This window comes from Vespa velutina, unplaced genomic scaffold, assembly GCF_912470025.1.
Source record: "Vespa velutina unplaced genomic scaffold, iVesVel2.1, whole genome shotgun sequence".
NCBI classification, from domain to species: Eukaryota; Metazoa; Arthropoda; class Insecta; order Hymenoptera; family Vespidae; genus Vespa; species Vespa velutina.
This window is the reverse complement of record NW_025920071.1, coordinates 591,603-605,091: the sequence shown is the minus strand read 5'-3', so window position 1 is coordinate 605,091 and position 13,489 is coordinate 591,603. Positions and strand designations below refer to the sequence as shown.

Below are 13,489 nucleotides of genomic sequence, written 5' to 3'. Positions count from 1 at the left end.
TTTGCCTGAGATGTGTTATTGACTGGCCTCTGTTTATAGTGTTCTGTTATCTCACATTTTTTTTTCTTTGTTTATCACTATGTTAGCGTATGAGATCTTTGGGTCAGTGAATTTGTTAATTTTATTGATTTTATCAATTACCAACTTCTCTTTTTTTCTTTTTCTTTGTTTTTTTTTTTCAGGTCCACTACCATTCCCATATATGGGCATCCTAGGTACGATGCTGGATGTCCGCAATTTGCTCACTTCAGCTTTTCTTTTTCTGAAGAATTGCTAAGATTACATTTTCCCGGTTCATGGGGTTGGCCACATTTTATGCATCTGTACCCCATATTGCAATTAGAGCTGGCATGCCTCACTCTTTGGCAGTTTTTGCATTGGAAGACTTTAGGTCGTTTAAGCTTTTCCCATCTTACTCTTTGGTTGAGCAGTATTTTATTTTTAAAAAGTTCCGCGGGTCGTTGTTGCTATCAACTTGAATTATGAAATGGTATTTATTTGTGTTTTGCCTGTCGAACAATAGTTTTCTGGTTTTCATTATCTTGACGGTTTTCATGTTGAGCGCGTTAAGCGCTGTTGTGACGTCAGTAATATCGAATCCTCCTCTTATTCCTTTTACCACGAAGGCCTTACATTTAGTGTGTTTAGGAGTAAATGTATGAAATTTATGGTTGTTGGATTTTAGGATGAGTTACGCACTTTTCGTGAGTTCCGCTATCCATGGTTGTCAGTCTGATCATGTCAATATTTAATTGTTTTAATAAGAACGCATCCATCTTGATATTTCTATTATTAAGCAAGATAATTATGTCCCTAAGATTAGCTTTTAGTATATATATTGGGGGCATTCTAATTTTAGGGGTTCTCTGATTCTTGCTGTGGCGCTATTGACCTTTTCGTTGTCCCCCTTTTCCGTAAGGCTCATGTCATTTGATAGCACCTTGAATCTGTTATCTGATTCGTAGCTTGGGCCTTGGTTGCTGACTGGGCGTTTCGGTGATACCGTTTTTTTTTTGGTATGAGGAACCCTTCGGTCCTCTCAATCTCTTTGTTCGCTTCTAGTCCTTGTTCTTTGTTTCTAGCTGCGTTTATGTTTGGTGTTATTCGAGAGTTGTTATCGAAGTTCCTGGTGTTGAAATCTTTGTCGAAACTCTTGACATTTCTTTTCAGCATCTTGTTCACTTCGTCAAACGAAGCACTTTTCTCCAACTTTCTTTTTTGCCTTGACGCCATGGCTTTTTTTTTGGGTCCGTAAAGGGGCGTCGGATGAGCTTACTTCACGTACTCATTATAATTTTGTTGTCTGCTTTGCAAGAAACAAACACAGTATCACTATTGGTGAAGGACCCGTCTTGCGGTAATTAACGTTATTTTTTAATATTGCACCCTCGCCGTGGGGACTTGTATTGTCTATTCTTTTCACTCAAGAGCACCGATCCGCACGTTCGTCTTCTTCGAATGCTCAACAAGAACTGATACGTTAAGACATCTTCTCTATATATGTCACATAACTTTTCTCTCGCTTGAATAGCATTTTTACCTTCTTGGTAATAAAAAAGCAAAATATGCCAAAAATGCTGCCTTTGATTTTTCATTTTTGATAAGACACCAAGAAAAAACAATTGTACAGAATTAAACAGAATTGTTTACAAATATACCTTTAAATGTTAGATGTTAAAATATATAATAACAATATAGTTTAACAATGAAGTTAGCTGCTTAAAAATATAACTGATGCCTCTGTTGGGAAAAAAACGAGATAACTTTCTGAACAACATAATATACTTGATATGCGTTCTATTCGCTAAGGAGGTGGAGAGAAATTAGAATTATTTGCGTTTACTTGTATAGATTCCAAACATGGATTGTGCAAATTTTCAGTTTGTAAGTTTGATGGTATCAATATTTCTTTCTGGTATAAATACTTCTCTCTTTTTTCTTCTGTAATTTCTTAAATTTTTAGTTACGACTGGACTTTCCGCGAGATTGTATCTCCGTAAATTGTGCATGACGCTTCTTACTATGACATTAAATTGAAGTAGAGTTATAAAGGAATAAATTATAATTTATTTATACATTTTTATGTAAAAAGTTTGAAAAATATGCAAAAAATTAATAAGAAGACGTATACTTTATTAATTAATATTAGGTTGGTGCGTATGAAATGTCGGATTTTCTTTAATATATTCACTTAAGAATCCGACATTTCATTCGCACCAACCTAATAGTATAATTATATATGCTAAAACAAGGAATGATGCAGAATCACATATCACAATCTTTACATTCGTACCGTGATCTTCTCCTTATATTATTTTTTGACCACCCTACACAATTTCGCAACGTTTTTTTGCTATTCATAATTGTTACAGAATGACAGGTAATATTCATCTGTTAATCATTATGACTGATAGGCAGTAAATTTATTATGATTGCTATAATTATTGTTTAACGTCTTATGTTTTTTGACTATCTTTTAGTAATTGAAGATGAAATGCACGCATTGTCACTTTTTCATCTTGTACAAACAAAATGCATTCCAAACAGCCACATCAAATAAAAGGAAGAAATTTTTTGTATCATTTAGTACTTTTCTTGAAGGATTCAACGTTAGTTATTACTTTATCTCTATTCTATTATCTACCGTACCCATATTTGCAGTATAGTCCACTATGCAAGACTGTTTTTCGGATAACTTGCTTCATTCGGTAATTTAATCCTTTCGTGTTTATAAAATCTGCGAAGTGAAAAGTGGTCAGCATATATACTTCGCGTTTATCTTGTCATTTGAGCGATAACATATTAGGCAAAGACCGAAAATATATTTCACGTGCCTTTAATTTTTCATTCATAATAGGCATATCCTTTTTTCGATGTTGTTTTACAGTACGTTTGTTGTATTATTGTGGAGACAAGCGAACACAGTCAGACTAATATACCAATTATTAATAAACAGGTGTGCTTTTTTCCTATATATGATTCTAATAATGAAAATACAATTTCACCTGATTTTCCGTGAGAATTTTCAGTTATTTTTGTTATCTCCGAATCCCTGCATATATGATAAAATTTGAAACGTATCCATTTTTACAGTTGCAGAATATAAAAGATTTGATGTCAAATCTATTCCGTTTGGATAGAATATACTGTTTGAACGATAACCTGCCTTTGTATAATAATGAACTTTTATCGATGCATATGTTACAAAATGGATTAAAATTATTTTGAAATGAAAGGCAAGGATTATTATAGAATTCTCTTATTTTTACTAGCCTATCACTAATCTCACTGAAATAAAGCATTCGCAGGAGAAATATTGGGTTGGCAACTAAGTGATTGCGGATTTTGTCGATAGATGGACTTTACACTTTCCGCAATCACTTAGTTGCCAACCCAATATTTATCCATTTCTATTTATTACATGTCCGAAAATGTCAATACGAAAAATTTATCTTTTGTCCAACATTCGGAGTAATGCAATTTTTTAACTCGCGACATTAATAACCTAATTGCTAAAAAACAATAAATCTCACTCAGAGTTGCTGCTTGTTCATAAGATTTTCTAAATGAACACAGATTTTTTATTTTTTTTTCGATTTTTCTTTTCAACTGATTTGTTTCGTCAACAATTAATAATATCAATTCTTCGGAAAAGAATAGCTCAAAGTAGTCAAATGGAGTAGTAAATCGATTAATTCGTGTTTACATTCCAGAATCATTTGAATTAAATTTATGTACTTATTTTTGTTACTTGATCACTATTGTTGTCACTATTGTTACTTAATGTGCGAAGTTCTTTCCACATAGTGGGTTGTCAACGATAATTTGACCCCAATTAATGACCCCGACGTGATCTTCATGCATCAAGAGTTCCTACAAAAGGAAAAACGTATCAGTGTCAGCCATCCTGCCTCATCATAAAATACGAGCATCATATTCAGAACACCTGAAAAAGGATCACACATGTCGAACACTACGTTAAGTGCCAACAGTATACATACAGACTAAAATAACTGATAGTCCTTAAGGCTCTTGATTAATACACGACCGAGCTGATTTCAGATGTGATACAACAGAATTCAGCGCGAACCTGAATCCAATCTCCATGAATCAACAACAACGGCAAGTTAAACATAGAAGATACAGACGATAAAGGAACTCATCCTGAACAAAGGAATCAAAATAACAACGGACAAATGACGTCACGGAATACTGCGACAGCTTCACCCATCGCAACAGCGACAATAACAGGAACAATAGCAGGAAATACTTCTGGTATGTAGAACTTGTACAATTATAATCAATCACCAGGCTATAATAATATATTGCGTGACAAATATTATTCGATGAATAAACTTAAATTGGCAGCATTCACCAAAAATCGACCGGATCTCTGGTTCATCATGGCTGAGGCCGAATTCACTACTATTGGAATCGTTGATGATAAAGTAAAATACCTGACGGTCCTTAAGGCCCTGATTTTAGACGAGATACAACAGGAGCCCGCTACAGGTAAAGATAAAACTCTCAGAAACGCGGTAATCTCACGACTCTCTAATTTCAGACAAAAGTCAAAGCTTCCAAATAGAACACCTTCTCAGTTCCTGTGACAAATGCACGAATTGGCTGATGATTTCGCTGATGATACCATATCGCAACAACTTTGGCTTGAACGAATTCCAGCATATATCAAACTCTATCTAATTACTACAAGTAAACTTCCACTTGATGCTATAGCCGAGTTTGCGGACCGTTTTTATGAACTGATGCCTTACGATCAACAGAATAACCAGGTTATGTATGGCAACCTTTACACGCAATCTTGCATTACCGACTCTTTAAGACATCGACTCAAAGCTCATAGAAATTCAAAAATCTTTTGTGATGGAGAGCAATGAATCACAACTAATTTTACTGCAACAACAAAACCAACAATTACAGGCTCGACAATCTCCGATGCATCATAATCGCAACAAGATTATGGAGATTATGGAGACCTATTCGCAGTAGAATCTTCTATCACCAAAGGTTTGGCAGCGAAGCAAAACGCTGTCTTTTACCTTGTAAATTCGCTTCAATGACAAACTGACAACAACAAATCAGGGAAACTAACGTCGCTGTCTTCAGTAAGAGCAGTGAAAGACAGCAATTCCAGACCAAAAGAGCTCCGACTACAGAAATTCTTGATTGACTTTGGGTTCGTCGTGTTCATAATATCTGAAAAAAAGTGATATCACCAAGATCGCATGGACTTCTGAAGTCAATGAGGCATTTGAAATATGCAAAAATATTCGCAACAATCACATTGCTCACTTTTCCGTTTTCTAACGAACCAATGATTCTCACAACCAAAGCATTCACAACTGCTATCGGAGCTAAACTAGAACAGCTGGAAGATGATACCTAAAAATTCATAGGGTTTTTCTCCGGATAACTGAGCCGGACAGAACAGAAATGCAGCATATATGATCGTGAACTTCTTGTTATTTTAGCATCAGTCAAATTTTTGCATTACAAGCTTGATTTCCGTCAGTTTGTCATTAAAACGGACAACAAACCATTTACTTTTGTCTTCAAACAAAAACTGGACCAAACATCGGAACGTCAATTACTATAGCTCAAATACATCTCACAATTTTTCACTGACTTAGTCTATGTGAAGGGTGATGATAATACAGTCGCAGATACACTATCCTGTATTAATCTTTTAGGTACGGCTGAATTCTGCGTGTGGCTATTTCCTTGAACGGTAGGGTCTAACGTGAACGATGTATAATGTAAATGATATATTTTGAAACATGGTATAACACATAATTCTACGTCAGAATTTTCACATTCATAGCGAGATCTTCGCCTTGTATCGTTTTTCGAACACACTACAATTTCGGAGTGCTTTTTTAGAATTTTTAGATTTGCAGTAGGATGGAAAATGTTTCTCGGTGAGTTTAAACGATTGATCCACGGTATATTTACTGCAGCTAGTGTTATTGTTCATATCCCCGTATTTTCTTGAAATTTCTTTGAGTAATGTAAGATGAAACTCTCGCATTGTTACGTTTTCTTTTTGAAACCTATATGGGCTATAAGCATTCCATATTGACACGTCCAGTAGATGGGAAAAAAATTTCTTATAACACTTTATACTTTTCCGAATTGACTGGACAGTCGATATAACCTTGTCCCCGATTGTCGATTGCATCCATATTAACAGTATAATCAACAATACACGATGGCTTTTGTTTAATTTCTCCAGTCCGATAGTCAATTTTTTTGGTATTTATGAAATCCGTGGAGTGGCAAGTTGATAACATATATACCCCCCGTTTGTCTTGCCACTTGAGGAGCGAGCATGTTGGATGATGATCGAAAGGATATTTCGCCATGTTTAAGTTTTTCGTTTATGGCAGGCATATGTCTTCGCGGTTTTTACCGTGCTACAGGCGTTAGTTTTATTTTGATATAAATAACTGAATAAAGTCGGACTGGTATACCAATTGTCAACGAACAACGTATGCCCCTTTCCTAAATAGGATTCTAATAATGTGACTGCAACCTCGCCTGACTTTCCTAAATATTTGTGATTCAGTTTTGACTCAGTGCGAGCCACTACACTGGCGCGTCGTTTAAAAATCACATCCGCAAAAGCCACTATAGTGGCGCGTCGTACCTAAAAGGTTAATACTATAAACATGTCATCCATTCTCACATCTCTTCTCCAATCCAACAAGCACAACTGAACGACAATGATCTAGCTGATCTGATCAGAGACACAACTTCATTGAAACTACGAAAACTCATACTAGAGCCAAGAATGAACATCTATTGTGACATTTTGTCAGGATTCATCAGACCATTCTTACCAGAACCATTACGCAAAACAGTTTTTAAAGTCATTTATATTCTTTCACATCATAGTGGCTGGACCACACCTCTAAATTTATGCGAAAAATACATTTGGCCCGATCCTTAAGGAGGCACTCCAATGGTCTAGAGAATATCTTGCTTGCCAAAGAGCAAAAATTCATCGTCACAATAAGATCAAGCCAATCCACATAGACGTACTTGATAACTGCTTTAACCATAATCACTTGGATATTATCTTTCTACTGAAGGTCAAACACTACCAATGCTTGGTTACTGCTTAACCCTTTCGCGACGGCGCATCTGTACCATACTTTGTTGTTTTCCGCGAAAGCGCAGTAACATTTTCAGTAACACTTTATAATGATTTCTACTCATTATTATGCAAAAGATGTCACTTTGCAATAATCTATTTTTCCTCCAATATTCATCAATTGATAATTTCTTCTCTCTAGACATTAGTAAGCGAACAGCGATAAAACAGTACAGTTCGTCTGTCTTTGTCCCAGGTTCAGGATTACTATTATCTCTTCGTCTCCAATGATTAGTTGTTTTTTTCAACAATGAAATCTATCAATTCCTCAGATACGAATAATTTGAAAAATCGCAAAATTTTCCAAAAATCAGATATGTGCCTGTTTGAATTCCCGATTGTTGCCTTGTAAAATCATGTCAATGGTGAGCCCACAATTTTGAGAGGTTCATCTGATATCATTCGGATTGATGCTTTGTAAATTAACATCTTCAGTTTCATCAGATTTCGATGTACTAAGTAAATTTAATCACCTTATTTTACGAAATGGTGTATTTATATAAGATTCGTTTTCATCATAACTATCCGAATCAGTCTCGCTCACCTGCTTCCGTTGTTTCCTACTGTTATATTTCAAGTTAACCCTTTGAGTGGTGAATACTCGTGGTCTATACAGTCCGTACGGACGGCGCACGGCTGACGCTGACGATCGCCGGGGACTGAATACTTTTTCGCGCAGTATGGATCTCGTCGACGGTGTATGATACATTATAATATAGTATACAATCCAATTACTATTCCGTTGTCTATTCCACATTGAATGAAAACATTTTTATTTTCAATATATACTGTTTACTCATCTGCTAGAATTGAAATCCCAGTAATTTGATAATTATAATGTATTTGGATATTCAAAATCAGAATATTAAACAAATCATAAGAAGGATTATATAATCATGGAAAGGCTTCAAATATATATTTTAAGAAATTAATAATTTAATACATTGATATTTTAAGAAAAAACAATAAGAAAATTAATAATTCATTTGCGTATGACAAATCTCAAAACATGTATCAATACATAATGCGACGTCGCATTTTTTACATTCATATGGTGTATCCATCCTTCTTTGCTGTCTTCTACAGACAACACATTTCCTTCTTGTCGATTTTCTCTCTTCATTTAAAATTTTTGAAGGGAAATGTCTCTCAGTCAAACGAAATGGTAGGTTTTCTACGCTTCTTTTGCCACCGCCCGCTTGTTTTCTATTTTGTAGGTATTTTTGCAGAATTTGTTTCATTAGTGACAGATGAAAATCGTTATATTGTAATTTTTTACCAGTCACACATTGATACAGGATATACGGAGTTATATAATGAGATGTCTACTAAATGGAAAAAATACTTCTTATACCACTTTAGACATTTTCTGCATGAATTAATTGTACTTAGAACCATGTCAACGTGTTTTACAGAGTCCATTTTGATGTTGTAATCTGCAACACATTCTGGTTTTAACTTGGGCGATCCTGTAAGATAATTTCTTTGACCAGATTCTATCATTTTCAGTTCGTGAGCACTTGATAATATACATACATCTTTTCTATCTCGTCACTTCTATGCCAATAAATTATCTATACATCTGTAGTCAAATTGTCCTTTTGTCAATTTGCCCTCGATATGGGGCATATCTCTTCTGTTTTTCCGTATTGTCCCAAACGCATTAGTTTTATGTTTATGAAATACATTATACAAATGCGGACTTGTGTACCAATTATCTGTTTTCAATGTATAGCCCTTTTTAAGGTATGGATGTAAAAGTGTCATAACAACATCTGCCGATTGCTCAGTGGTTGTAGAATTACGTACAATATCTGTTTTTTTTTCTGGTATATACTATATAATCTAATACATAGTTTGTTGTGCAGTCGCATAAATGATTTGATACCAAATCTACTTCTTTTGGGCGGAATAAATTGTTTAAAGTAACACCGACCTTTGAATAACATAAGGCTTTCGTAAATGCACAAATCTTGTACGGATAAAATGACTGTGAGAGTATCAATTATAGGTCGTATTTTTATCAATGGATCATCACTTTGTACATTATTATCATTAAAATGCAACATTTGCAATAATATCATGTACCTGTCTCGGGTCATAGTTCTTCGAAAAATATTAGTTTTTAACATGTGATTGGTCGACCAATACTCTTTTAGAGTCAATTTCTTCACCCGCGGCATTAATATCGTCCATACATCTCACATATTGATGTGTCTTTCCAAGTAATGATACGAGAATACGTTTTAAATGTAGTATTTTCAATAACAAATTTATAATAATTGTTCGTCTCCTCAGTAATATGTGAAACTAACCTTTCTGAAAAGAAGAGTTGAAAAGCATCTAAAGGCGTAGCTTCTGGAGTTAAATTTCCTTTTACTTCAGAATTTTTATCGTTAAATGCACGTAGTGTGGGCTTGAAATTGTTTTTCGATCATGACAACGTTGGAAGAACTTCATTCAAGTCGGATCTTTCTAAATTCGAATTTAAATCATCCTCATCGGAAGATGTGCTAAGTATTCTTTGCCGTTTATTTTTCCTTCTACATATAATTATCCCATTATTTATACTATTTTCTGTATTTTCCGAATCTGATAATAGTAGGACATATTTGTGTGATACCTATATTTTGTCATGATAAATGTCACTTAAATCTGCTGTTTCATCCAAGTCGTCATCGCTGTCATTTCTTGTAATAATTTCTTTAAAACTGGTACACATTTTTAAAGTATGAAACAGGGGTAAATAACAATATGAAAATTACGTGCACTATAAGTTTAATACGCCAATGTAACAGTTACAACTGTATGGCGTAACAAATGAAATTATCAGAAACTAACTTAAATGGCATCTAAAACTAAATTTTGTTTTTTATTGTTGCTAAGTGATGAGGTATGTGGTTTCTGCGAGTGTCGCAGACAGAATGTTGGACAATAAAAACAATTGCCGAACATATATATTTGACCATAGTACACTAATCATTTTTGTCAGGCGTGTATTTGCGTCCATAATCCATACTGATAGCATCTGCCGAGCGTGTATTTGCGTCCATAGTCCATATCAATAGCTTTCGTTGGACGCTTATGTGCGCCCATTGCACTCAAAGGGTTAAAAAGGGTAAAGCTTAAAATATTTATTAACATTAAGAACAAAATAGTGAAATTGGAGGTTTTACCGATGTAATTAGCGATTCGGCCCATTCGATTTCTTGTAGCTTATTATAAGTTATTTGAATCTGATACATCATAAACTTACAGAAAATAAATGCACTTTTTTCGTATCTTCAGAATTTTTCGAATTTTTAGCAAAATAATTTTGTGTTGCCTTTATTCGCATAGAATACTTTTATTGAGAAAAATGCTTTATTTCTCTGACAATAAAGTCTGTGCCGTATATGTTGTTGGCGACAACTTCTGTAAATAATAAATAAATTGACTGCCGTATCTAGACGGCGTCAGCCGCTGTAAACTAATAAATGACTGCCATGTATTTACCTACACAACTTGGCAAACAATCGTTACTTTACAGACATAAAACATATAACATTCAGGCGTGTATATGAAAACCAATAGTGGAGGTACGAGCTTCATTTCTTTTGCAGCAAATTTCGAGGAGCGCCTCAATATACTAAACTTTTTCTTCGCGAAAAATATCGAAAAGAGCATTTATGCCATCAAGGACAATAGCTTAATCTACGGTATGATTTCGACGGATTTTAAAAAAGGCTTGGTATTATACATAAACTGTTCTCGAAAAAATACCATTTTTTGACACAATTTTTTTTCAAAGAAAATAAATCTATTTTAAAAATCCATCTACAGTAAATTAAACCTTTGTCTTTAAAATGAGACTTAGTTCGTCAAAATCTGTCAAGAATTACGCCTCTTCTATTTAATGGCATTAACATATTGTGTACGGTGCTCTGCGCACTCAACGCGCTCCCAAGGCCCGCACATTTTTGAACACTCCAGATGCATGCTTGGCAAACAATAGTATGGGTATATGCACATTTTTGATTTGCATATGGTATTATATTTACATAAATTATTCTTAATTATAACTAAATATTTTATACTTCTATTTATTATATAAGATTTTTTAAACTATTTTAACTATTATTTATTTCACATGCTTGAATAATGTTTTAGAGTGTGATATTAAGTTAAGCATACTCCATTGTGCAATGGTGTTCAACACAATGTACAACAGTATCTTGTTTCACTTTTTTTTCCATTGGACGAACAAATTTTACATTGTTTGATTGGACATTTCTTCTGTCTTAGTCGTTATTGATTCAAGTATATGCTGTTTCATATTACCAGAGTCTATATGGTGGGTCGATGCGTAGATGATTTGTTGTATTTGAAATACTTAGATCTATATTCACAACTGTATCCGTTGATTTTTTTTCCGTCGTCCATAATTTCATCACAGGAAGTAGAAAATCTTTATGTTTCATTTTTTCATTATTACACGAATTATAGATCTTGAATACATTGAACAGGTCGCAGTTGATGAGATATAATACTACCTTTTTTGGCCATTTAATTGTTTTTCTCAATATTGAGTAATATGATAGATACCAATCAGTAAGGTCGATGCCGTTCATATTTGAATTATATTCTGCAATGCATTTCTGCATGGTTTTATATTTTTCAGTACATTCAACCATTTCAAATTTATGAATTGTCGAAATCATTCGTACCTCTCTTTTATCTTTCCAAACAAAATATCACGTTTACATTTGAAAATACTTTCCCCTTTTTTTTAGATTTAACGATTTTATTTTAAAACATCTTGGCAATCTATTGGTGCTTATTGTGCCATATATTCGTATTTTATTTTGTAATAAGAATTCAGCAATATTTAAAGTATTATAATAGTTATCCATATAAGGATGGTGCCAATATCCGAAATATGGTGTCTATCATTATTGTTAATAACGGTGTAAGAATCGTTAAAGGAATCCTGCGGTTTTCCTCTTTGTCCACAACAAAGTTCTATATTACATATATATCCAGTATGTCTTTCCGATAATACTCGTACAAGTATTCCATATTTAGTAGTTCATTGTGGGTGTACGTCTTAACCCTTTGCGATCGGTAGATTTCGCTTTTGGGAGTACCGGTAGGTCGGAGCAAATCTATCGTTTCGCAATTACTTTTCCGTACAGGATTTAAAGTCAATATATAGATATTAAAACACATAGAATTTGTTGAAACTTGTTGTATTTAATACTACTTATAATACGTAAGAATATAAAATTTTTAATTTCTGTAATGTTCTAAAGAATGGTATTTTGCGAAACAATCATCGATATGAAGTTTTGGCTTTCGAGTACAGGTATCACAGTACGTCTGTGTTTGTCGCCTTTTTCCTGGAGTTTTCCTGTCGGAACATACTGCACAGTCTTTCTTGCCTCCTGAACGAATTATATATAACTGATTATTTAATCTATTGTCTACGAATGCCGTTAAAGGTGAGGGTGTAGATGGTGTTTGGCGCTGGAAATTTCCTACTAACTGATCGACTAAATATTTAACAAAATTTAAGTATGTTGGTGCCTTTGCATTTTTTTGTTGTTTTATTATTTTGTACATTGTGTATGAGTTGATGACGCACATCTCCATGCCCCAAAAAAATAATTTTCTCCACCATTTGAGAGATCTGCGAAGAAAATAATACGTCACCGATTAGTGCGTGCGATCAACTGCTCTCATTTTCTTGGTATAATTTATAACCACGACTGGTTTCGGTACATTTATTATGCCATCACCTCCGCTTGTTCTCGCTGTAACTGGCTGGAGGGATGCTGTATCGCTGGTGCTCAGAAAGATCACGATCCGCTTGCTTTTCCATGCGAGGACCAATGTATTGTCCTTCTTATAAGATTTCTTGGCATAATTGTGCGTGGAAGTGTCAGGTTATATGCTTCATATTTACTCCAATACAAATCAATTTTCGGTAATCGCACTAATCCCATCCATATAATTAAGCCAAAGAAACGTTTTATTTCATTAGCATTTGTTTCATACCATTGACCTAAACGATGCGAATGCAGTTTTGATTTTCTTTGCGTAGCATAGATGTTCGTTGGCTTTGCAATAATTTCGAATATTTTATCAGTAATAAAAAGGAAATAAAAATTATGTGGTTCCGTACAAGCAAAAATTTTTGATTGACATGTATTGATACCTGACGAATCAGAAAATGTGATATTGGTTTTATTACCTAACGGAATACTCCAATTCACATCAAACTCTTCTGGTACATCATTTTCATTGTTATCGCTATCTTCAGATTCAGTTTCGCTG

General features: G+C 34.2%; 1 protein-coding gene and 1 pseudogene across 12 annotated transcripts in view; one reads left to right on the top strand and one right to left on the bottom strand.

The window, feature by feature from the left end:
* Positions 1-4,621, top strand: part of LOC124957511 — a 47,039-nt gene extending 42,418 nt beyond the window's left edge. For 2 of the 12 annotated variants that reach the window (XR_007103607.1, XR_007103604.1), the window contains one exon: positions 3,808-4,614. Coding sequence is in view for 1 of the 12 variants with exons in the window: in XM_047514536.1 (XP_047370492.1) it covers positions 4,197-4,275; positions 4,369-4,610 (321 nt within the window). In the remaining 11 variants the exon portion in view is untranslated. Of the gene's footprint in view, positions 1-182; positions 2,113-3,793 lie in introns of those variants that run through there. The other 10 variants (XR_007103605.1, XR_007103603.1, XR_007103610.1 and 7 more) reach the window with 7 other exon arrangements.
* Positions 4,622-8,148: 3,527 nt separating this feature from the next.
* Positions 8,149-8,941, bottom strand: LOC124957501 (annotated as a pseudogene).
* Positions 8,942-13,489: the final 4,548 nt, after the last annotated feature.